The 25,899-nt window shown below is 40.3% G+C and overlaps 2 protein-coding genes across 2 annotated transcripts; both read left to right on the top strand.

The window, feature by feature from the left end:
* The first annotated feature begins 4,182 nt into the window (after positions 1 to 4,182).
* LOC134293424 (kunitz-type serine protease inhibitor C6-like) lies at positions 4,183 to 15,338 on the top strand. Its single transcript, XM_062960935.1, has 4 exons — positions 4,183 to 4,396; positions 6,679 to 6,846; positions 13,288 to 13,455; positions 15,043 to 15,338. The coding sequence occupies exons 1-4, from the start codon at positions 4,309 to 4,311 to the stop codon at positions 15,078 to 15,080; spliced, it is 462 nt and encodes a 153-aa protein (XP_062817005.1). The 5' UTR covers positions 4,183 to 4,308; the 3' UTR covers positions 15,081 to 15,338.
* Positions 15,339 to 19,620: 4,282 nt separating this feature from the next.
* Positions 19,621 to 25,899, top strand: LOC134293430 (kunitz-type serine protease inhibitor 2-like). The gene is made up of 3 exons (XM_062960940.1): positions 19,621 to 19,840; positions 21,647 to 21,814; positions 25,630 to 25,899. Exons 1-3 carry the CDS (start codon positions 19,762 to 19,764, stop codon positions 25,662 to 25,664), a joined length of 282 nt encoding a protein of 93 aa, XP_062817010.1. The 5' UTR covers positions 19,621 to 19,761; the 3' UTR covers positions 25,665 to 25,899.

The following is a 25,899-nucleotide window of genomic DNA, read 5'->3' as shown; positions in this document are numbered from 1 at the left end:
CACTGTTCAGTGCAGTCACTTGTCTTGCGTATTTTTCAATGAAGAGGTTTCCACACTGCAGACATTTGGCCCCATCCACCATCCCTCTCAGTGCTTTTCAGTACTTCAACTCCCACAATTCCCAACAGCAGAGAGAGCGAGAGAAAAAAAGGATGGAAGGGAATCTCATTTGGAAGGGCAGCAGCAAAGGCTCAGCTAGTGTTTTGGACTACAACTCCCACAATTTCCAATAGCAGAGAGGGAGAGCGAGAGAGAAGTGTTCTCTGAATACGGGTGAACTATGACTCCTGGATGTCAAGGTCAATCACACCCAAACCCTGGCAGTATGTACATTTGGCCATGTTGGGTCTGTGTACCAAGTTAGTTTCAGGTCCATCATTGGTCTTAGATTGTAGATGAACTATACATGCCAGTCCCTACAACTCCTGTAAATCATGGCGAATTCTTCCCAACCTCCTCTAGTCTGTTCAGTAGTGGTTTCTCTCACTCACCTCGCTGGTGCCCACGAAAAGGATTTTCATGGTTGTGCTGGTACAGCTGTACCAGAAAGCTCCAATTTTATTTTCTTTCTGCAAGTGTTTGCAATCATAGGACAGGCCACCTGTCGATCACCATTAAGTTTGGTTCCGCCCCTTGCTCAGGGCTCTGGGAGGGAAGGAGCCATTTTTAAGTTAGTCTCACTTAGGAAGCTCAGCTATAGGATGTAGACCAGTTCGTCCCGTAGAAAAGCTTCATATTTCAAGACCGTCCGGGGATACAGAACAGCAGCACAGAAACATCTGCAAGCCTTGGCTGGTAGGTCCACTCGACACCCAGACGCATTTGGAGTCGGCAGTGGGTCCCAGATCAGCTAGGCCCAGATAATAGACAGCCTGGGAGAGGTTATAAGAGGGTTTTCACAGTTATTCAAAGCCAATCGCCTGTCCCTTGGGGACAAGACTCCTTGAAGATTTATTATTTGTTCGTCAATAAAGACTTTGTTATTTCTTTAAAGACTCAGAGGCCATCTTTTCAAGGAAATCCTCAACAACCTTTCTTTAGGCACCCTGGCTTCCCGCTGGGCGTAAAGTGTACGTCCTATATAATAGACAATCAGTTACAGGCCCAGCGCGTGACAGAACAATGGTCATTATCCCTTCTTTCAGTGGCTAGGCCACTGAGCCCCGGCTTTGCGTAACTCGCCATGCCAAATTGAATAGCGAGGAGGCAGGCCTAGCTGTCCCTTGCGGCCCTGTCCATGTCAGATGCTAAAGAGAGGAGATTGTTTGGCCGTTGCTAGTGCTGTTGCTAAGGGGCATAGTTTTACCTGTCTCAGGTGTGACATGTTTGTGATAGTTGGTATGTGAATACCTTAAAACACTCATCAATTCGAAGGTACATTGTATCCAAATTTCATAGCAATCGTTGAAGTAGTTTGGGAGATATGAGAGCCCCACAAACGGGCATTACATTTTTATTTATATTGATAGTCCATATTTGTATTTTCCCCTGCAGCAAGGTACCATCACAGAAAGGAAATGGCTTTTAGGAAAGACTCCTATATAGCATCTTTCTTCCCCAGCCAACTGTTTCTTAGGTCTCAAATCCTGAATTGCATGTAACAAACCAAAATACGCATTTGGAAAGAAGTCATGAGTGGAGTGCCACAGGGCTCCGTCCTGGGCCCGGTTCTGTTCAACATCTTTATTAACGACTTGGATGAAGGGCTAGAAGGCACGATCATCAAGTTTGCAGATGACACCAAACTGGGAAGGATAGCCAACACTCCAGAAGACAGGAGCAGGATGCAAAACGATCTTGACAGACTAGAGAGATGGGCTGAAACTAACAAAATGAAGTTCAACAGGGACAAATGCAAGATACTCCACTTAGGCAGATTAAATGTAATGCAAAGATACGCCTGGCTCGACACATGTGAAAAAGATCTTGGAGTCCTCGTGGACAACAAGTTAAATATGAGCCAACAATGTGATGCGACTGCTAAAAAAGCCAACGGGATTCTGGCCTGCATCAATAGGGGAATAGCATCTAGATCCAGGGAAGTCCTGCTCCCCCTCTATTCTGCCTTGGTCAGACCACACCTGGAATCACACTGTGTCCAATTCTGTGCACCGCAATTGAAGGGAGATGTTGACAAGCTGGAAAGCGTCCAGAGGAGGGCGACTAAAATGATTAAGGGTCTGGAGAACAAGCCCTATGAGGAGCGGCTTAAAGAACTAGGCATGTTTAGCCTGCAGAAGAGAAGGCTGAGAGGAGACATGATAGCCATGTACAAATATGTGAGGGGAAGTCATAGGGAGGAGGGAGCAAGCTTGTTTTCTGCTGCCCTGCAGACTAGGACACGGAACAATGGCTTCAAACTACAGGAAAGGAGATTCCACCTGAACATCAGGAAGAACTTCCTCACTGTGAGGGCTGTTCGGCAGTGGAACTCTCTGCCCTGGACTGTGGTGGAGGCTCCTTCCTTGGAGGCTTTTAAGCAGAGGCTGGATGGCCATCTGTCGGGGGTGCTTTGAATGCGATTTCCTGCTTCTTGGCAGGGGGTTGGACTGGATGGCCCATGAGGTCTCTTCCAACTCTACGATTCTATGATTCTATGATTCAATGATTTCATCAGAAGTAAAACTGATTAGTTTGCTCCTCTCAATTAAAAAGATCTTTCACAAATCAATGTGTCCCATTCTTTTCTTTCCTGTTTGTTTTAATTCCGTTTCAATCCATTCATTCCTCTCTGCCAGACAACCTTCTAGCAAAATCTCACTGTTTCCATATAATCAGCCATTTTTTATCCTTAGTCAGATCACTAGCCATCTTGGACGCACACATGTCTACACACACACACACAGTCAAATATATAGTTACACAACATCCACTGATAAACACATATTTAGTTTGTACACATAGATGCCGAAAATGTAGTTTTTCTAAGACCCGTGTATGCCGAGTGACGTCTGGCAAATTTCGCTAACCACGGATAACAAATCAGGAATCAAGAACAGAGTATCTCACCAGGTTGAAGGCAAACGACAGACTTTCTTCAATTTCTGCAAAAGGGACACCTCTGCAGCATGGATGCTTGAAGAGTACAAGTGTGAAAGCATGATCAGAAGCAGACATTTTAATACACATATGTTGCCACCATTGTTCAATTTGAAAATGCATGCCCTTTCCCCAGACATCTCCTCATGACACAAGACAAAGGAAGAACATCAAAGATGTATATTTGTTGATGGGATTATAATCTCAGTTTCATCCTGGACCTTTGTCTCGCGGTTAGCCGAGAGCCCTGAAAAGAACTGCTGGGCATATGGCAGATGGATTCCTGCTGTACTGAGCAGCACAACATGAAGAGCAGGGCAGGAGACCTATACACCCAATCCATATCTGCAGAGAGAGATTCTTGCACTTTATTGTGAGTGTAAATCTCAGTCCTGTTTAATGTGTTGTCGAAGGCTTTTATGGCCGGGATCACAGGGTTGTTGTATGTATTCCGGGCTGTATGGCCATGTTCCAGAAGTATTCTCTCCTGACGTTTCACCTACATCTATGGCAGGCATCCTCAGAGGTTGTGAGGCATGGAGCAAACTAAGCAAGGAAGGTTAATATATATCTGTGGAACGTCCAGAGTGTGAGATGAGTTCTTTGTCAGTTGGAAACCAGCGTGAATGTTGCAGTTAAACACCCTAATTAGCATTGGAAAGGTTCGTCTCTTGCCTGGAGGGCATCCTTTGTTCAGAGTCATTAGCCGTCTTTGGAGCTCCTCTGCCCTCAGAGTGTTGCTTCCCATCTACTGTTCTGATTTTTGAGTTTTTTTAATACTGGTAGCCAGATTTTGTTCATTTTCATGGTGTCCTCCTTTCTGTTGAAGTTGTCCACATGCTTGTGGATTTCAATGGCTTCTCTGTGTAGTCTGACATGATAGTTGTTGGAGTGGTCAAGTGAGAACACAGAAATGCTTGAACACTCCAACAACTATCTGAAAAATTTTGGGGGTGTTTTGAACCACCAACTCCCTCCAGCTACAGGCCTGATTACGCCTATATGCATGACAAAATATAATGCTTGTATCAATGCCGTATCATAGGGATCAATCTCTTCCTGGCCGGGTCCAGATGATGCTCATTGGCTTTATGGCTCCAATTCAGCTCCAGTGGAACGTAATAGTACTTATTGCAGAACAGGGAGTTACTCTGAAGTAAGCAGACCAACTCCACAATGTCCTTACTTGTTGACTAATTGTTCTACCTACAGTTCCCTATGGAAGCCTTTAAAAAGTAGCTTTATTCAACATCGAGCATTCATATCAAAATGATGTATGATCATATTCTCCTCCTCGTCCTCCTTCTTATGGGATTTCTGGTCTCCTGGTTTGGACCACTGGATGCCTATGATGAAGGTAAGAGCACAATCTTTGCTAAGTTTGAATGCTTGTTTGCCATTTGTGCGCCCCCCCTCCCCTTGCAAAATAAGTGAGAATGGAACAGAAAGGGGAATACTGAATATTCTGCTAGGTTGACGGCAAAAACAGTTTTCATTCAGCAAGACACCACTTTGACTATCATGGCTCAGTACTAAGAAGTCCTGGGATTTGTAGTTTGGTGAGACCTTGTCGATCTAAAACTCTCCAAATTCCATCACCTTGAGCCATGGCAGTTTCATTAGTGTCAAACTGCATTAATTGTACACTGTGGTACACACGTTGACTGAAGTCATAACATAATATTAAAATGTATATTCCTTCCATTTACCTTCCAATGTATACCAAGCCTATGAATTTCATAGGATTTTCTGTGGCAAGAAATACTCGGAGGGGGGTTGGCATCACCTTCTTCCTGAATATAGGTTGCTGCACTTGGTATTCCCTGGCAGTCTTCAAAAGCAAATGAGTTCTGGTCCCATTAGGGTATCCCATAATCTTTTAGTCTTTGAAGAAAGCTGTTGTCAGGAGTGAATGGAAATGAATTATTACCGTATATACTCGAAGATAGCCTCCCCCGGCTTATAATCGGGTCAAGGTCAAGCCAGGCAGCGGAGCCTGGAGGCCACAGTATGTTTTCTTTTCCAAAATCTCCCTTCTCCGCTTCTCCTTCCAGGCTGGAGTTATCTTATTTTTTAAGAGAGAGAGGGACAAGGAGGGAATGTTTTTAAAAGCGAAAGGAGAGTGAGTGAGAGCCTCTTGCAAGCCAGGAAGAAGAAAAATATTGCATGGGTGTAAAGGCGGGGGGGGGGGGGGGGAGAAAGACTCTTGCAAATTTGCAGGATTTATTATTATTATTACTATTATTGCAAGAACGTTTGTGTCAATAGGGAGGGAAGGAGGGAAAGAAGAGCAACAGAAGGTGTGCATTTCTTATTATTCCTACGGAAACAAAAATGGGGTGGGTTTTTGAGAGAGGAAGGGAAGTTTTAAAAAGCCTTTTCTGGCTACTTTTAGAGTTTGAAAAGGGATAAATAAAAGAGGTGGGAAAGGGGAGGAGAAAAGAGGCCAAAGTTGTTTTTAGGAGGGCTTTGCTTGCATTTCTTCCTTGGGCAAATGCATGCCCCAAAGCTTGTAAATAATATATAGGTTTCCCCCTACAAATACATTAATTTAATATATGAATTTTCCCCTCATATGTTTGCAAATCTCTGCAAGTCCTATAAAGATATAATTCTCTATATAGAGAGCAATGTCTAGATAGATAGATATTAATGTAGATATAGGCCATTTAAATATGCACACACACACACACACACAGATGTCTAGATAGATGTAAACATAGATAAATGGGACTTGCAAATATTGCAGGAGGGAAATGCACATAGAGAGGATTTGCAAACTTTTCAGGGGGGAAATGCAAATGTGAAATTAGTATATATAATTATAGAGCTATATCTAGCCCTGCATTGTTTATATAGGCACTGAATGTTTGCCTGTTACTATGTTGGAAGCCGGCCTGAGTCCCCATGGGGAGATAAATAGAGCAGGATACAAAGGAAGTTGTTGTTGTTATTGATGATGATAATGATTAATATTATTAATTGCAAACAAGGGCTCGGGCTGTGGCGCAGGCTGGAGAGCAGCTGCAATGAATCACTGCAATGAATCACTCTGACCAGGAGGTCATGAGTTCGAGGCCCACTCAGAGCCTATGTTTGTCTGTCTTTGTTCTATGTTAAAAGGCATTGAATGTTTGCCTATATGTGTAATGTGATCCGCCCTGAGTCCCCTTCGGGGTGAGAAGGGCGGAATATAAATGCTGTAAATAATAAATAATAAATATTATAAAGTTATTGTTGATACCATATTATTTTTGTTGAACCTACTTATGCACTTACAGAATTAGCTTACTGTTTTTCTTTGAAATACGGCAAATATTCAAAAAACATTTATCCCACTTATGCCTCAATTAATGTAATTTTATTGGTATCTATTTTTAGTTTGAAATTTACCAGTAGCTGCTGCATTTCCCACCCTTCGTTTATACTTGAGTCAATAAATTTTCCTAGTTTTTTTGTGGTAAAATTAGGTGCCTCGGCTTATATTCGGGTCGGCTCATACTCGAGTATATACGGTATTTTGATTTGAAGGTGCTGCCATATTCCTTCCCCTCCCTCTTCTCCTGGGCTGCAGTTTTATAGTGCTATGATCTACAGTTGAATTTGTAAAATTGTTGCTTTCCTTTCTCTCCTTTCTAGAGGAGACCATATGCAGCCTTCCAAAGAAAACTGGACTATGTAGAGCAGCCTTCCACCGTTTTTACTTTAACAGCGAAACTGGGCAATGTGAGAGTTTCACTTATGGTGGCTGCGAAGGAAATGCAAATAATTTTTTAACATGGGATGAATGCTTTTCAAAGTGTGAAGGTAAGGTAAAAATAAATCATCCACAGGTTTTGTTGTTAATGGCTTAAGGTCTCCATCATGGCCTATATTGCAAACTATTATGCATACTTTCAAATCAGACAGGGGTGAAATCAGCATCCTAGGACGATAAGGTTGCTAGCTATGTAGCTTTAAAGGTTATGACCTTTTTTTAGTAATAGTTTTTATTGTGACTACAGTAGAGTCTCACTTATCCAACACTCACTTATCCAACGTTCTGGATTATCCAATGCATTTTTGTAGTCAATGTTTTCAATATATCGTGATATTTTGGTGCTAAATTCGTAAATACAGTAATTACTACATAGCATTACTGCGTATTGAACTACTTTTTCTGCCAAATTTGTTGTCTAACATGATGTTTGGGTGCTTAATTTGTAAAATCATAACCTAATTTGATGTTTAATAGGCTTTTCCTTAATGCCTCCTTATTATCCAACATATTCGCTTATCCAACATTCTGCCGGCCCGTTTATGTTGGATAAGTGAGACTCTACTGTATTTTGATAATTACAGCAAAAATGGGGGAAAATATTGGTTGTGGAAGTATAGAAAAGTAGGGGAAAAAAGAAGATAAGAAGGGAGCGAAAGTAAAAAAGAAAAAAGTTAAAAAATAGAAAAAAAGGAAGATAAAAAAAGGAATCCACATACGTCCCATGAGTTAAAACTATGACTTCCCATTGTCCTTTTTGGGGGTAATTGTCTTTCTTTGCATTTTTCAACTGTTTGTTCCAGTTTTTTGTTCCATTATTACCATTTATACGTCAGCTAAGTTTATAATGAGTGGTGTTCCTCTACTTTGAATACCGTATATACTTGAAGATAAGCCGAGTTTTTTATCTCCGGGTCAAGGTCAAGCCAGGCAGCGGAGCCTGGAGGCCACAGTATGTTTTCTTTTCCAAAATCTCCCTTCTCCGCTTCTCCTCCCAGGCTGGAGTTATCTTATTTTTTAAGAGAGAGAGGGACAAAGAGGGAATGTTTTTAAAAGCGAAAGAAGAGTGAGTAAGAGCCTCTTGCAAGCCAGGAAGAAGAAAAATATTACATGGGTGTAAGGGGAAGAAAAAAAGACTTGCAAATTTGCAGGATTTATTATTATTATTATTAGTATTATTGCAAGAACACTTGAGTCAATAGGGAGGGAAGGAGGGAAAGAAGAGCAACAGAAGGTGTGTATTTCTTTTTATTCCCAAGGAAACAAAAATGGGGTGGGTTTTTGGGAGAGGAAGGGAAGTTTTAAAAAGCCTTTTCTAGCTACTTTTAGAGTTTGAAAAGGGATAAATAAAAGAGGTGGGAAAGGGGAGGAGAAAAGAGGCCAAAGTTGTTTTTAGGAGGGCTTTGCTTGCATTTCTTCCTTGGGCAAATGCATGCCCCAAAGCTTGTAAATAATATATAGGTTTCCCCCTACAAATACATTAATTTAATATATGAATTTTCCCCTCATATGTTTGCAATTCTCTGCAAGTCCTATAAAGATATCTATCTATATAAAAGAGTGATGGAATCAGGGCACCGGACAAAACAACAAAACTACAAGCCCCCCAACCTCGAAATTTGATAACACAACCCATTATCCACGGCTCTAGGTTGATACAACAAAAACAAAAGAAAAATAAAGTCCTAATTAGAGGGACAGGAATAATTGTTTTTATCCAATTGCTGCCAGTTAGAGGGCTAGGCTCCGCCCACTTGGTCTCCTAGCAACCTACTCAGCCCAGGGGACAGGCACTGTTAGGCCTCACTTAGGCCTTTTCCACAGATTATCTGATTTTAACTGGATTATATGGCAGTGTAGACTCAAGGCCCTTCCACACAGCTATATTACCCATTTATAATCTTATATTATCTGCTTTGAACCGGAGTATCTTGAATCCACACTGCCATATAATCCACTTCAGTGGGCATTTTATACAGCTGTGTAGAAGGGGCCTCATATAATCCAGTTCTAAACAGATAATATAAAATTATAAATATACAGTAGAGTCTCACTTATCCAACATAAACAGGCCAGCAGAACGTTGGATAAGTGAATATGTTGGATAATAAGAAGGGATAAAGAAAAAGTCTATTAAACATCAAATTACGTAATGATTATATAAATTAAGCACCAAACATCATGTTATACAACAAATTGGACAGAAAAAGTAGTTCCATGCGCAGTAATGCTATGTTGTAATAACTGTATTTACAAATTTAGCACCAAAATATCACAATGAATTTAAAACATTGACTACTAAAAGGCAAACTGCGTTGGATAATCCAGAACACTGGATAAGCGAATGTTGGATAAGTGAGATTCTACTGTAATATGAAATAATTACTGTGGTAATCCAGTCCAACCCAATTCTGCTATGGAGGACACAATCCAAGCACGCCCAACAGATGGCCACCCAGCCTCTCAATAATAATAATAATAATAATAATAATAATAATAATAATAATAATAATAATAATATCATACAATCATAAGGTTAGGAGACACCCCTAAGGATCATCCAGATAAACTTCCTTCTACCATGCAGGAGGACACAATCCAACCACTCCTGAAGGATGGCCATCCAGCCTCTATATAATAATGATGTTGATGAAGATGATGATGATAATAATAATAATAATAATAACAATAATAATAATAACAGAAGCATAGAATCCAAGAGTTTGGAGAGACCCCTAAGGGCCATCCAGCCCAACCCTTTCTACTATACAGCAGGACACAATCCAAGCATTCACAGCACATGGACAACGTATAAAAACTATACACTACTACACAGGGACATAGACCCCCCTCTACCCTCACCACTTTCACAGTACACAAACAACCAAATGTATACTAAACATAAAGACAACCATACAACAGACATTCAATACCACCACTACCTCAACAAGTTCTCACCAACACCACCAGACAACGCCACAGCAATGAGTGGCCGGGCACAGCTAGTAATTCGCTATATATAGAGCAATGTCTAGATAGATAGATATTAATATAGATATAGGCCTTTTAAATATTGCAGGAGGGAAATGCACATAGAGAGGATTTGCAAAATTTTCAGGGGGGAAATGCAAATGTGAAATTGGTATATATAATTATAGAGCTATATCTAGCTCTGCATTCATTATATAGGCATTGAATGTTTGCCTGTTACTATGTTGGAAGCCGGCCTGAGTCCCCATGGGGAGATAAATAGAGCAGGATACAAAGGAAGTTGTTGTTGTTATTGTTGATGAAGATGATCATGATGATGATTATTATAAAGTTATTGTTGAGACCATATTGTTTTTGTTGACCCTACTTATGCACTTACAGAGTTAGCTTACTGTTTTTCTTTGAAATATGGTAAATATTAAAAAAACATTTACCCCACTTATGCCTCAGTTAATGTAATTTTATTGATATCTATTTTTATTTTGAAATTTACCAGTAGCTGCTGTATTTCCCACCCTCGGCTTATACTCGAGTCAATACGTTTTCCCAGTTTTTTGTGTTAAAATTAGGTGCCTCGGCTTATATTCGGGTCAGCTTATACTCGAGTATATACAGTAAACTTTTTAAAGCCCGACCAGTCTGGTTTTTTTTGGTTGCATTTCTTAGTTTCTGTGTCAAACAGTCCATCTGTATTAAGTCAAACATTTTCAAAGTCCATTCATCTGGGGATGGTATTTTCTCCTGTTTCCACACTTTAGCTAAGACAAGTCTTGCCGCCCTGCACATAAGGAAAAAAATTTTGTCTTGATTTTCATTTAGTTTTACGTTTGTTAAGCCAATCAGGTACATATCTGGTGTTAAGGTGAAATTGAATTTTAATATTTTTGTGACATATTGTGTATGTCTTTCCAGAACCTTTTAACTTTTTTACATGCCCACCATTGATGGAAGAAAGTACCAATTTCCTTTTCACATTTCCAGCATTTATTGAACATTCTTTTGTTAAATTTTGTAATCTTAACAGCTGTGTGGTACCACCAAAATTGCATTTTGTACCAGTTTTCATGTATGTCAATTGCTGTGGAGAATTATAGTTTTTTGTTCCAGATTTCTTCCCACTGATTTATTCTAATACTAGCTGTGCCCGGCCACGCATTGCTGTGGCAAAGTGGTGGTGGTATTGGTTAAAAATTGTTGTGTAATTTTTATTTGACGTTATTTGTATTTTTAAAATTAATTTTATTGTAAGTTATCTTTTTATTTATTATATTTTATTATTTTCTTGTATTATTTTTTAGTTATTTTCTGTTATTATAGTATTTTATTGTATTAATTTTTTTAGTGTTTTTAATTATTTTTTTAGTGTTTTTTATTATTTTTATTGGGTTGCTAGGAGACCAAGTTGGAGGAGCTTAGCCTTCTAACTGGCAGCAATTGGATAAAAGCAATTATTCCTCTCTCTCTAATTAGGACTTTACTTTTCTTTTCTTTTTGTTGTATCAACCTAGAGGCGTGGATGATGGGTTGTGTTGTCAAATTTCAAGGTTGGGGGGCCTGTAGTTTTGTTGTTTTGTTGGTTGCCGTGATGCCATCACTCATTTATATATATAGATTATGTCCAAAATCCTGTGTCCATTTTATTTGACAGTCTTTGATCTGTTCATCCTTTGTGTTCCATTGGAGTAGTTGTTGGTATATTGTTCTTATAATTTTTTTCTCTCCTTCATTATTAGTTCCCATAGATCTTGTTCTTTCTTAAAGCCTGATTTTGCATCTTCTTTATAGCATTGTTTTATTTGGAAATGTTGGAGCCATGTTAGTTTTTTAAATTCCTACATCATTTCTTCTTGTGATTTGATTACTAGTTCTTGATTATCATTTTTTTAAGTCGTTGTTGGTAAGTAAGCCAGTTTTCTGTGGCCAATTCTCTTTTGTGTCTCGCCTCTATAGGTGAAATCCATAATGGGGTTTTGTCATATAACCTTTGTTTGTATTTTTCCCATATTCTAATTAGGAAGGCTCTAATAAAATGACTTCCGAATTTTTTTTCGGTTTTCCTTTTGTTATACCATAGATAGTAGGGAGACATTTTGATATTTCCATTTTTCTAAATCTCTTTGTATCTTTGTCCACAATTGTTCATAATTATTTTTTAACAGCTTAGCATTATTAGAGGTCAATATCACTCCCAGATATTTTATTTTATTCTCTATTTTAATCTCTGTTTTGATCTTTAGCTGCTTCTTTGCCTTTCCATCCATATTTTTAGTTAATATTTTGGTTTTTTGTTTGTTTAATTTGAAGCCCACTATTTTCCCAAATTTTTCAATTTTTTCCAGCCAAGCGTTAATATTTCTTAACGGGTTTTCAACAATGCAGACCACATGGTCTGCATATACTCTCAGTTTAAATTTATGGTTCCTTATTTTCAATCCTTCCAAGGTTTGGTCTTCATTTATGTTTCTTACCAAAGTTTCCATAATTAGAATGAACAGTAATGGCAAGAGTGGACATCCCTGTCTCGTTCCTCGGTTGATTTGGATAGGTTTTTTGCATTCTTGTCCATTTATTACTAATGTTGCTTCTTGGTTGGAGTAAATGGCTTCTATCGCATTTTTAAATTTGTATCCTATATCCAATTCCTTCAACAACAATTTTAGATAGTCCCAATTAATTTTGTCAAATGCCTTTTCGGCATCTATAAATAATAAGGCCAGTTGTTTTTCATTATGTTTTTCGTAATACTCAATTGTGTTAATTAAAGTTCTGATGTTATCTTTGATTTGCCTATTGGGTAAGAAGCCTGCTTGTTCTTCGGAAATCCAGATTCTTAAAAAACTTTTTCATCTGTCTGCCATTATTGTTGTGAAGATTTTGTAATCCTTGTTTAATAAAGAAATTGGCCGATAATTTTTAATTTCTGTTGGGTCCATGTCTTCTTTATGGATTAAAGTTATATTGGCTTTTCCCCATGACTTTGGGATCTCTTTGTTTTCTAGTATATTGTTTAAGATTTCTTTTAGCAGGGGGCCTAATTCGTTTTTGAAAGTTTAGTAAAAGTTGGTGGTGTATCCATTGGGACCTGGTGCCTTATTGTTTTTGAGCTTGCTAATGGCATTATCAATTTCAAACATTGTTATTGGGACATTTATTATATCTCTTTGCTTTTATGTTAGTCTTGGTAGTTTCAGTTTACAGAGATGTTGCGTTATTGATATTTTGGATATTTCTTCTTTTTGGTAAAGTTCTTTGTAAAATTGTACAAATTGGTCCGTGATTTTTTTTTTCATCCAGGTATACTTTTCCAACTTTCTGTATCTTGGTGGTGAAATGCTTTTGTCAGGAGTGCATGGAAATTCATATGGAAATAAATTATTATTTAGACTTGAAGGTGCTGCCATATTCCTTCCCCTTCCCTCTTCTCCTGGGCTGCAGTTTTATAGTGCTGTAATCTACAGTTGAATTTGTAAATTTCTTGCTTTCCTTTCTCTACTTTCTAGATAAGTTCATATGCAGCCTTCCAAGGGAAACTGGACGTTGTAGAAGATCCTTCCGTCGTTTTTACTTTGACAGCAAAAGTGGGCAATGTGAGAGTTTCCGTTATAGTGGCCGCGGAGGAAATGCAAATAACTTTTTAACACAGGATGACTGTGTTACAAAGTGTGGAGGTAAGGTAAAAATAAATAATCCACAGGTTTTGTTTTTAATGTCTAAAGATCTCCATCATGGCCTATATTGCATAATATTACGCATGCTTACAAATCAGACTGGGGTGAAATCATCCTCCTAGGACGCTTTCATCCCTTCTGCGGGATGGAGGCTGACGTCGGACATCCCACCACATTGTGTGACATCTGCTGTCAGCCATGCCCCCAACCAGGATGAAAGCATCGCCAAACACTTTCATCCCAACACAGAAAGTTTCCCTTTGAGGGCAACACTTTCCTCATGTGGTGGGAAAAGCATTGTGAGAGGAAACCGAGCGCAGGGTGACAGATCCATCTCGCTGCTGGCTTTTTTCTTGCAAGAAGCCAGGTGAAGTGGGATGCTTTGGCTGGCCTATCAGATAAGGTTGCTAGCTATGTAGCTTTAACTGTTATGACCTTTAAAGCCCTAGATCAGGGGTCCCCAAACTAAGGCCCGGGGGCCGAATGCGGCCCTCCAAGGTCATTGACCTGGCCCCTGCCTTCAGTTTTAGACTTAGGCTCACCCAAAGTCTGAAATGACTTGAAGGCACAACAACAACAATCCTAATTAACTTGACTATCTCTTTGGGCAGGAGCAGGCTCACGCTTCCCAATGAAATCCTGATAGGTTTACAATATGTTGGTTAAAATTGTTTTTATTTTTAAATATTATATTGTTCTTTTATTTACTAGTATTGTGCTATGGTAATAATATGATATCTTGTGTATACATATAATATTGATAATAATATTATAATGTAATACAATATAATATTTATTTATTTATTACAGTATTTCTACCCCACCCTTCTCACTCAATAGGGGACTCAGGGCAGCTAATAATAATTATACAATATAATAATATTGTATAATATAATAATATTAATTATATATTATATATTAAATGTATAGTATAGTACCAGATAGTAATATACAGTAGAGTCTCACTTATCCAACATAAACTGGCCGAAAGAACGTTGGATAAGTGAATATGGTCGATAATAAGGAGGGATTAAGGAAAAGCCTACTACACATCAAATTAGGTTATGATTTTACAAATTAAGCACCAAAATATCATGTTATATAACAAATTTGACAGAAAAAGCAGTTCAATACGCAGTAATGCTATGTAGTAATAACTGTATTTACGCATTTAGCACCAAAATATCACGATGTTTTGAAAACATTGACTACAAAAATATGTTGGATAATCCAGAACGTTGGATACGCGAGTGTTGGATAAGTGAGACTTTACTGTATTATGATGCTGAGAGTAGGACATGTAAACTGTTCATTTATAACGGTTGTGGAGGCAATGACAATCACTTTCAGTCTGTGAGAGAATGCCTCCAGACCCTACACCCCGAATGGGTAGCATCTGAGCATGTTAAAGCCCCAAAGTTGATAAAATGGTTTCACACTCAGTTTCCCCATAAACCTGGACAATGACCTCGGAGGGGGGGGGGGGGGAGAGGGTTGGGTTCTCCCTCTCCTTTTTCTTTCCTTTTCCTGCTTTCTTGCGTTGTTGTTGTTGTTGTCATCTTGTTGCACCTTTGTATCTCCCTACAGGGTCGTCGTCCGAAGGGGGGATGGATTCTCCAAACTGACATTTCACATCCGACCAGAGCAAAGGGGGGCAAAGAAACGGATGAGGAAGACCATTTGGGAAGACTGATTTATGACCTGCTCTGGTTTTCAAACGTGGGAGAGGACAGTTGGCGGGGAGGTGTGAATGGGGAAGGAGAAACGTGAGAGGGGGAGGGAAGAAGCAACTTGATATACTGGGGGACGAGCGGAAGAGGGGCAGTATAAGCTATGTGATCATCTTGGCAAGGCGGATTCAATAAAGTTTTCCATAGCTCCAAGCTGTGTGAGCCTACCTTTGTGTCCTACAATCCTTCTACAGCAGGGGTCCTCAAACCTTTAAAGCAGAAGGCCGGTCCACAATCCTTCAGACTGTTGAGGGGCCAAATTATCATTTGAAAAAAAAACCCAAAAAATTCCTATGCACACTGCACATATCCTATTTGTAGTGCAAAACAACAACAATAACAATGAAAGACCAATACAATATTTAAAAATGAAAATAATTTTAACCAACATAAACCTATCAGGATTTCAATAGGAAGTGTGGGCCTGCTTCTGACCAATGAGATAGTCAGGTTAATTAGGATTGTTGTTGTTGTGTGTCTTCAAGTCATTTCAGACTTTGGGCAAGCCTAAGTCCAAAATTATTTATTTATTCATTTACTACATTTATTTACTACATTTATATCCCACCCTTCTCACCCTGAAGTGAACTCAGAGCAGCTATACATACATACAATATATTATATTATTAGAATAGCACAATATTAGCATTATATATTACTATATTGAACTATACCACTGTACTGTAATATGATATGTAATATATAACATTAATATTATTATATGGTATTATTATTAATATTATATTGTATAAAATGATAATATTATCAATATCATATGTATATACAATATATTATATTATTAAAACTGATATAAAATATTATATTATAAATGAGGGTGGGGGCTAGGTAAATGACCTTGGAGGGCCGCATCCGGCCCTCGGGCCTTAGTTTGGGGACCCCTGTTCTACAGGGTTCAGATAAAAACTCTATTTTAAAACTGGCCCTTTTTACACAAAAAGCGCTGGCCATTCGTGAGAAGATGGAAGCTGAGAGCTGATACATTATTGCCACTAACAAAATCCAAACTTAAAATTTTCTACGGACAAGACACTTGTTTTACTTACCCCTGTCCTTGTTCAAACCTCTCCTTAGGAAATTACTAATTTTAACCTTTTTACTCTGTATTTGTCTAGGAGCAGGTTATTAGGCCGCAGGTCGGGATGTTTTGTATCTTTACATGGTTTTATTGTATGTATGCGTAAGTGTGTACGTATTGTATGTTTTACATGTTTTGATATGGTCAAAAGTGACTAATCAATAAAGAATTGTTGTTGTTGTGTCCTACACCTTCCAAGGACTGACATCAAGAGCTTAATTATGAATGAGCTTAATCTCACTGTTTCCATATAATCAGCCATTTTTTATTCATAGTCAGATCACTAGCCATCTTGGACACACACATGTCTAAACACACACACAGTCAAATATATAGTTACACAACATCCACTGATAAACACATATTTAGTTTGTACACATAGATGCCCAAAATGTAGAGTTTTTCTAAGACCCGTGTATGCCGAGTGACGTCTGGCAAATTTCGCTAACCAAGGATAACAAATCAGGAATCAAGAACAGAGTATCTCACCAGGTTGAAGGCAAATGACAGAGACTTTCTTCAATTTGTGCAAAAGAGACACCTCTGCAGCATGGATGCTTGAAGAGTACACGTGTGAAAGCATGATCATAAGCAGACATTTTTATACACATAGGTTTCCATTCACCACCATTGTTCAGTTTGAAAACTCCCTCTATTTCCTCTGATTGGCCAGCATCAAGATGCGTGCCGGCATCCTTCAAACCTCTGATTGGTCGGGAGGTGGGTCCAAGGTGTTGCGTGCCCTGATTGGAGAAGGCAGTGGGCAGAGAGGCCCCGGGGCTTCCAATGGACTGGCAAAGGTGGTCAAGCAAAGGTAGAGACTCCAGAGGCTGTGCCAGCCCCTGGGTGAGTAGCACTAAAATGTGGAAAACAAAGAGAAGTCCAAAAGCTGATATGACAGGATTATGCAGATACCGGGGCCCATCCGAAGAACACAATGGGAGTTGTCCCAGACATCTCCCCATGACACGAGACAAAGGAAGAGTCCCAAAGATGTATATTTGTTGATGGGATTATAATCTCAGTTTCATCCGGGACCTTTGTCTCACAGATAGCCGAGAGCCCTGAAAGGAACTACTGGGCATCTGACAGATGGATTCCTGCTGTACTGAGCAGCACAACATGAAGAGCAGGGTTGGAGTGGTCAAGTGAGAACGCAGAAATGCTTGACCACTCCAACAACTATCATGTCAGACTACACAGAAAAGCCATAGAAATCCACAAGCATGTGGACAACTTCAACAGAAAGGAGGAAACCATGAAAATGAACAAAATCTGGCTACCAATATAAAAAAAACCCTCAAAAATCAGAACAGTAGATGGGAAGCAACACTCTGAGGGCAGAGGAGCTCCAGGGACAGCTAATGACTCTGAACAAAGGATGCCCCCCAGGCAGGAAATGTTAGCAAGAATAGCGGAATCCAGCAGTGTCCAGTTAACACCATGTGCAAAAGACTCACACCAGGCAGAGGAATTGAAAGAACAAAAGAACTTTACTCTTGCTTGTTGAGTTGAAATATAAAACAGGTCTGCAATCGTACAATGTCCATTTAGTTGCATAAGATCAATAACATCAGCATTCTATTTACAGCATAGCATATTCAAACTGCTACTTGACCGTAGCTAGAGAGAAAGAGAAGAGAAGAGAAATCATTGTAGTGGAACCACCCAAACCTCCAACCTTTGTGAGTACCGGGAAATCCCTACCAATAAATGCCATGGTCAGAAACTGCACAAATTGCAGTGTGAATCCCTGGGGCAAAGGTATCGCAAAGGGAACCTGATTATCCTCTGGAAAAGGAGTGGGGAGGGAGCAAGGAGGAAAAGTTCCCATTCCCCACTAGGAACCTGCCTCTTACATCAGACTGAAGCAAAGAGCATAGCAGGGAAGTGGATCAACCTTAAATATCCTGCAGCTCTGCCCCTGTCAACTGCCCCCACCGAGTCTGGTCTCTTTCGTGAACACTTTCAAATTTCCCCCTGTGCCTTAGGCTTTGCCTGCCAGTTGCAGGTGGGCCAAATTTGTTGCTTCCAGTATATCGGCTATTGCTGCCATTGTTGCTATTTCAATGTAAATTGGTGGAAAGGTAGGTAATGACAGTGTGAATAATTTGTCAATTTTTGCTTGAGATTATGCTTGCAGATCTGGAGGGACTCTTCATTTTAGCTTCTCGTAGACTTAGCATGGGGATTTGTTTAACCCAGGGGTCCTCGAACTTTTTAAGCGGAGGGCCGATTCACAGTCCCTCAGACTGTTGGGGGGTCGGACTATGATGTAATAGTCCCAAATTAGGATTGTTGTTGTTGCGTGCCTTCCAAGTCATTTCAGACTTAGGTCAACCCTAAGTCTAAAGTTTAGGACAGGGCCAGGTCAATGACCTTGGAGGGCCACATCTGGCCCATGGGCCTTAATTTGGGGACCCCTGATCTAGACGATCTCATAAGACCAGAGGTAAGCAAAGAGACCTCCAAAGACCATCTAGATGGTTTCATAAGACCATAGGTAAGGAAAGGTACCCTCAAAGGCCATCTAAATGATCTCATAAGGCCATTAGAAGACCATAGATAAGGAAAGGGACCCTCAAAGACCATCTAAATTGTCTCATAGGACCTTAGATAAGGAAAGGTACCCTCAAAGACCATCAAGATGGTTTCATAAGACCATAGGTAAGGAAAGGGACCATCAAAGGCCATCTAGATGGTCCCATAGGACCATAGATGAGAGGGACCCTCAAAGGCCATCTAGATGGTTTCATAAGACCATGGGTAAGGAAAGGGGCCCCCAAAGGCCATCTAGACAATTTCATTAAACCATAGGTAAGGAAAGGGACCCTCAAAGGCCCTAGACATCTAGATGGTCACATAGGACCATAGGTAAGGAAGGTGAGCTCCAAAAGCCATCTAGATGGTCTCGTAAGGCCGTAGCTAAGCAAAGAGACCTTCAAAGCCCATCTAGACGATCTCATAAGGCCATAAGTAAGCAAAGATACCTCCAAAGACCAGGTAGACTTAGGTCAAACCTAAGTCTGAAGTTTAGGACAAGGGCCAGGTAAATGACCTGGGAGGGCCGCATCCAGCCCACGGGCCTTAGTTTGGGGACCCCTGGTTTAACCAGTTAAAATTCATGAGTAAACCAAGGATTTTAATCTGAAAAATTTTGTGGGTGGTTTGAACCACCAACTCCCTCCCAGCTACAGGCCTGATTACGCCTATATGCATGACAAAATATAATGCTTGTATCAATGCCGTATCATAGGGATCAATCTCTTCCTGGCCGGGTCCAGATGATGCTCATTGGCTTTATGGCTCCAATTCAGCCCCAGTGGAACGGAATAGTACTTATTGCAGAACAGGGAGTTACTCTGAAGTAAGCAGACCAACTCCACAATGTTCTTATCTGTTGACTAATTGTTCTACCTACATTTCCCTATGGAAGCCTTTAAAAAGTAGCTTTATTCAACATCGGGCATTCACATCAAAATGATGTATAATCATATTCTCCTCCTCGTCCTCCTTCTTCTGGTCTCCTTGTTTGGACCACTGGATGCCTATGATGAAGGTAAGAGCACCATCTTTGCTAAGTTTGAATGCTTGTTTGCCATTTGTGCGCCCCCCTCCCCTTGCAAAATAAGTGAGAATGGAACAGAAAGGGGAATACTGAATATTGTGCTTGGTTGATGGCAAAAACAGTTTTCATTCAGCAAGACACCACTTTGACTATCATGGCTCAGTACTAAGAAGTCCTGGGATTTGTAGTTTGGTGAGACCTTGTCAATCTAAAACTCTCCAAATTCCATCACCTTGAGCCATGGCAGTTTCATTAGTGTCAAACTGCATTAATTGTACACTGCGGTACACCCCTTGACTGAAGTCAACGGAGAAATGCAAGATACTTCACTTCGGCAGAAAAAATGGAAATCAAAGATACAGAATGGGGGACGCCTGGCTTGACAGCAGTGTGTGCGAAAAAGACCTTGGAGTCCTCGTGGACAACAAGTTAAACATGAGCCAACAATGTGATGCGGCAGCTAAAAAAGCCAACGGGATTATGCCCTGCATAAATAGGGGAATAGCATCTAGATCCAGGGAAGTCATGCTCCCCCTCTATTCTGCCTTGGTCAGACCACACCTGGAATACTGTGTCCAATTCTGGGCACCACAGTTGAAGGGAGATGTTGACAAGCTGGAAAGCGTCCAGAGGAGGGCAACTAAAATGATTAAGGGTCTGGAGAACAAGCCCTATGAGGAGCGGCTTAAAGAGCTGGGCATGTTTAGCCTGCAGAAGAGAAGGCTGAGAGGAGACATGATAGCCATGTACAAATACGTGAAGGGAAGTCATAGGGAGGAGGGAGCAAGCTTGTTTTCTGCTGCCCTGCAGACTAGGACACGGAACAATGGCTTCAAACTACAGGAAAGGAGATTCCACCTGAACATCAGGAAGAACTTCCTCACTGTGAGGGCTGTTTGACAGTGGAACTCTCTCCCCCAGACTGTGGTGGAGGCTCCTTTTTTGGAAGCTTTTAAGCAGAGGCTGGATGGCCATCTGTCAGGGGTGCTTTGAGTGCGATTTCCTGCTTCTTAGCAGGGGGTTGGACTGGATGGCCCATGAGGTCTCTTCCAACTCTACTATTCTATGATTCTATGAAGTCATAACATAATATTAAAATGTATATTCCTTCTATTTACCTTCCAATGTATACCAAGCCTATGAATTTCATAGGATTTTCTGTGGCAAGAAGTACTCGGAGGGAGTTTGGCATCATCTTCCTCCTGAATACAGTAGAGTCTCACTTATCCAACACTCGCTTATCCAATGTTCTGGATTATCCAACGCATTTTTGTAGTCGGTGTTTTCAATACATCGTGATATTTTGGTGCTAAATTGGTAAACACAGTAATTACTACATAGCATTACTGCGTATTGAACTACTTTTTCTGTCAAACTTGTTGTATAACATGATTTCTTGGTGCTTAATTTGTAAAATTATAACCTAATTTGATGTTTAATAGGCTTTTCCTTAATCCCTCCTTATTATCCAACATATTCACTTATCCAACGTTCTGCTAGCCCGTTTATGTTGGATAAGTGAGAATCTACTGTATAGGCTGCTGCACTTGGCATTCCCTGGCAGTCTCAATAGCAAATGAGTTCTGGTCCCATTAGGGTATCCCATAATCTTTCAGTCTTCAAAGAAGGCTGTTGTTAGGAGTGAATTGAAATTTATATGGAAATAAATTATTATTTAGACTTGAAGTTGCTGCCATATTTCTTCCCCTTCCCGCTTCTCCTGGGCTGCAGTTTTATAGTGCTGTGATCTACAGTTGAATTTGTACAAATTCTTGCTTTCCATTCTCTCCTTTCTAGAGGAGACCATATGCAGCCTTCCAAGGGAAACTGGACGTTGTAGAAGATCCTTGCGTCGTTTTTACTTTAACATCGAAACTGGGCAATGTGAGATTTTCCATTACGGTGGCTGCGGTGGAAATGCAAATAACTTTTTAACACAGGATGAATGCTTTTCAAAGTGTGTAGGTAAGGTAAAAATAAATCATCCACAGGTTTTGTTTTTAATGTCTAAAGGTCTCCATCATGGCCTATATTGCATACTATTACACATACTTAAAAATCAGACAGGGGTGAGATCAGCATCCCAGGACGCTTTCATCCATTCTGCGGGATGGAGGCTGACACCGGACATCACACCACATTGTGTGACATCTGCTGTCGGCCGTGCCTCCAACCAGGATGAAAGCATCGCCAAACACTTTCACCCCAACACAGAAAGTTTCCCTTTGAGGGCAACGCTTTCCTCATGTGGTGGGAAAAGCATTGTGAGAGGGAGCCGAGCACAGGGTGACAGATCCATCTCGCTGCTGGCTTTTTTCTTGCAAGAAGCCAGGTGAAGTGGGATGCTTTGGCTGGCCTATCAGATAAGGTTGCTAGCTATGTAGCTTTACAGCAGGGGTTCCCAAACTTTTTAAACAGGGGGCCAGTTCACGATTCTTTGCACCGTTGGAGGGCCGGACTATAGTTGGCCACTGAGCAATAATAATAATAATAATAATAATAATAATAATAATAATAATAATTAATAATAATAATAACAACAGCAATAATAATAAAAAGAGTGTTGGAAGAGACCCTTTGCGTCATTTAGTCCAACCCCCTTCTGCCTCTGCACCAAAAGCACAAGTAAAGCACTCCTGACAGATGGCCACCCAGCCTCAATGTTAATAATAATAATAATAATAATAATAATAATAATAATAATAATAATAAAGGGTTGGAAGAGACCCTTTGGGCCATTTAGTCCAATCCCCTTCTGCCTCTGTGCACCAAAAGCACAAGCAAAGCACCCCTGACAGATGGCCACCCAGCCTCAATGTTAATAATAATAATAATAATAATAACAACAAACCTGCAAAAGTATTGGAAAATGAGCACACAAAGATACTATGGGACTTCCGAATCCAGACTGACAAAGTTCTGGAACACAACACACCAGACATCACAGTTGTGGAAAAGAAAAAGGTTTGGAACATTGATGTTGCCATCTCAGGTGACAGTCACATTGACAAAAAACAACAGGAAAAACTCAGCCGCTATCAGGACCTCAAGATTGAACTTCAAAGACTCTGGCAGAAACCAGTGCAGGTGGTCCCGGTGGTGATGGGCACACTGGGTGCCGTGCCAAAAGATCTCAGCCGGCATTTGGAAACAATAGACATTGACAAAATTAGGATCTGCCAGCTGCAAAAGGCCACCCTGCTGGGATCTGCGCGCATCATCCGAAAATACATCACACAGTCCTAGACACTTGGGAAGTGTTCGACTTGTGATTTTGTGATATGAAATCCAGCATATCTATCTTGTTTGCTGTGTCATAATAATAATAAAGAGGGTTGGAAGAGACTCCTTGGGCCATTGAGTCCAACCCCCTTCTGTACACGCAAAGCACCCCTGAGAGATGGCCACCCAGCCTTAATAATAATAATAATAATAATAATAATAATAATAATAATAATAATAAGGATTGTAAGAGAAGAAGAGACCCCTTGGGTCATTTAGCCCAACCCCCTTATGCCCTTGTGCCTTGGGGGCCGGATAAATGGCTTCGATGGGTCGCATCCGGCCCCTGGGCCTTAGTTTGGGGACCCCTGCCCTAGATGGTTCAAGTCCAGGTTATTTGGCCGACCGCATCTGCTTGTATGAACGTGCCTGGGCTCTGAGATCTTCAGGAGAGACCCTTTTCTTCGTCCCACCTCCATCTCAAGCTCAAGAGAGAGGGCCTTCTTGGTGGTTGTCCCTCAACTCTGGAACTCCCTGCCCCGGGAAGCCAGAATGGCCCCCTCCCTGCTGTCCTTCAGGCAGCAGGTTAACACCTTTTTATTCAGACAGGCTTTGAAAGAAGAAGGTTTTTAAGGTCACCAGGGGCTGCTGTGATTTTACATGCTTTCAATGATGTTTTATACTGTTTTAATAATAATAATAATAATAATAATAATAATAATAATAATAATAACAACAACAACAACTCTGGCATAAACCAGTACAGGTGGGTCCAGTGATAATTGGCACACTTGGTGCCGTGCCAAAACAAAAGGCCACCTTACTGGTTTATGCATGCATCATTTGAAAATACATCACACAGACCTAAACACTAGAGAAGTGTTCGACTTGTGATTTTGTAATACGAAATCCAGCATATATATCTCGTTTGCTGTGTCATACTATGTCTTTGTGTCAAAATAATAATAATAATAATAATAATAATAATAATAATAATAATAATAATAATAATTGCAAAAGGCCACCGTACTGGGATCTGCACGCATCATCCGAAAATACATCACACAGTCCTAGACACTTGGGAAGTGTTCGACTTGTGATTTTGTGATACGAAATCCAGTATATCTATCTTGTTTGCTGTGTCATAATAATAATTAATAATAATAATAATAATAATAATAATAATAATAATAATAATAATAAGTAGCAGAGATGTTTAGAAACCTTGTATTATGAAGCTCAGAAATGTAATCAATGTACATCACATCCTTTTGTGCATTGGGGTTGATGTGAAATTGGTTGTCTTTCTAAAGCAGTAACGTGACAGCAGCCCTTGGTTGAATATGTGTAAAGGCAGTCCCCAAGTTAGGTAAAGGTAAAGGTTTTTCTCTGACATTAAGTCCAGTCACGTCTGACTCTGGGGGTTGGTGCTCATCTCCATTTCTAAGCCAAAGAGCCGGCGTTGTCTGTAGACACCTCCAAGGTCATGCGGCCGGCATGACTGCATGGAGCGCCTTTACCTTCCCACCGGAGCGGTCCCTATTGATCTACTCACATTGGCATGTTTTCGAACTGCTAGATTGGCAGAAGCTGGAGCTAACAGCGGGTGCTCACTCCGCTCCCGGGATTTGAACCTGCAACCTTTCGGTCTGCAAGTTCTGCAGCTCAGTGCTTTAACACACTTCGCCACCGGGGCTCCCCAAGTTACAACTTACAAATTACTCAAGGTTGACAACAGGAAGTGAGAAGAATCTAGCACTTGAAAAGTAAATCCACTCTGGAAAGAGTTATTGCAAAACTGCTCAATGTAAATGGTTAGGGGGGCAGGAGAAGCAAATAACCTACCACTAAGGTCTAAAGTCCTATAATCCTGATTATATTGCTCACTTTGGATCAAGTAGATTTAAAATGTGCCTATTATCTTTGGGATTAACCAATAGGATTGCTATCAGTCCTTTTAAATTCAACTGCACCTAAGACCCCCAATGTGCCCTAAGCTGCCCGCAAGTGAATACCTTTACAATGGAGGACACTCTCCCCTTTCTCTCCTAGCTTGTGAGCTCTTCTTCATTAAAAACTTTTTCCATCTTGGTCACACACTATTGCTGCTTGGTCACACATGGTTGGTTGTCATCTCTGAAATGTTAGCAGATATGCCTCACCCCACATAATTCCCAAACATACATCCCCTCCCCTCAATTAATTCTCTAACCAAATCCTATGAAAAACTATTCTGCCATGACATAAACTCTTGTGATATGAGATTGAAATGTGTATAAATGATATCTTAGCTTTTGTTGTTGTGTTTCCCATCTTCCACCCTTCTAGGATGTCCCCCCCACCCTGGATCTTTCCCAAAATTATGTACACTCCCTAATTCAGAGGGATTTTGCAATGGATATTTCCTCGCTATTATTATGATGCTGAGAATAAGACACGTCAACTGTTCATTTATAACGGTTGTGGAGGCAATGACAATAACTTTCATTCGGTGATAGAATGCCTCCAGATGTGCAGATTTGGTAAGAAATAAAACAAAGCTTTTTCGTATTTTTCAGAAATGGACATTAACCTTATAGGCGCAGAGGAGTAACAAATCCAACACCTCTGATCATCATGTCCATTCGTCTGGCCTATGCATCTAAGCAGTTTCTCCATTGGTGATATCAACCGATCCTAAAGAAGATAAAAAACGAATGTTTGCCATTCATGCTGTTTTCTGGACTTCATCCGATTACGCTGGGAAGTGTTCAGAAGTGTTCAGAAGAAGAGACTTCTGTCTAACTCCATTCCATAATAAAAAGGAGTTTTTCCCTACCTTACAATCA

This window comes from Anolis carolinensis, unplaced genomic scaffold, assembly GCF_035594765.1.
Source record: "Anolis carolinensis isolate JA03-04 unplaced genomic scaffold, rAnoCar3.1.pri scaffold_8, whole genome shotgun sequence".
Taxonomy (NCBI): domain Eukaryota; kingdom Metazoa; phylum Chordata; class Lepidosauria; order Squamata; family Dactyloidae; genus Anolis; species Anolis carolinensis.
This window is presented reverse-complemented; position numbering and strand designations above follow the sequence as displayed.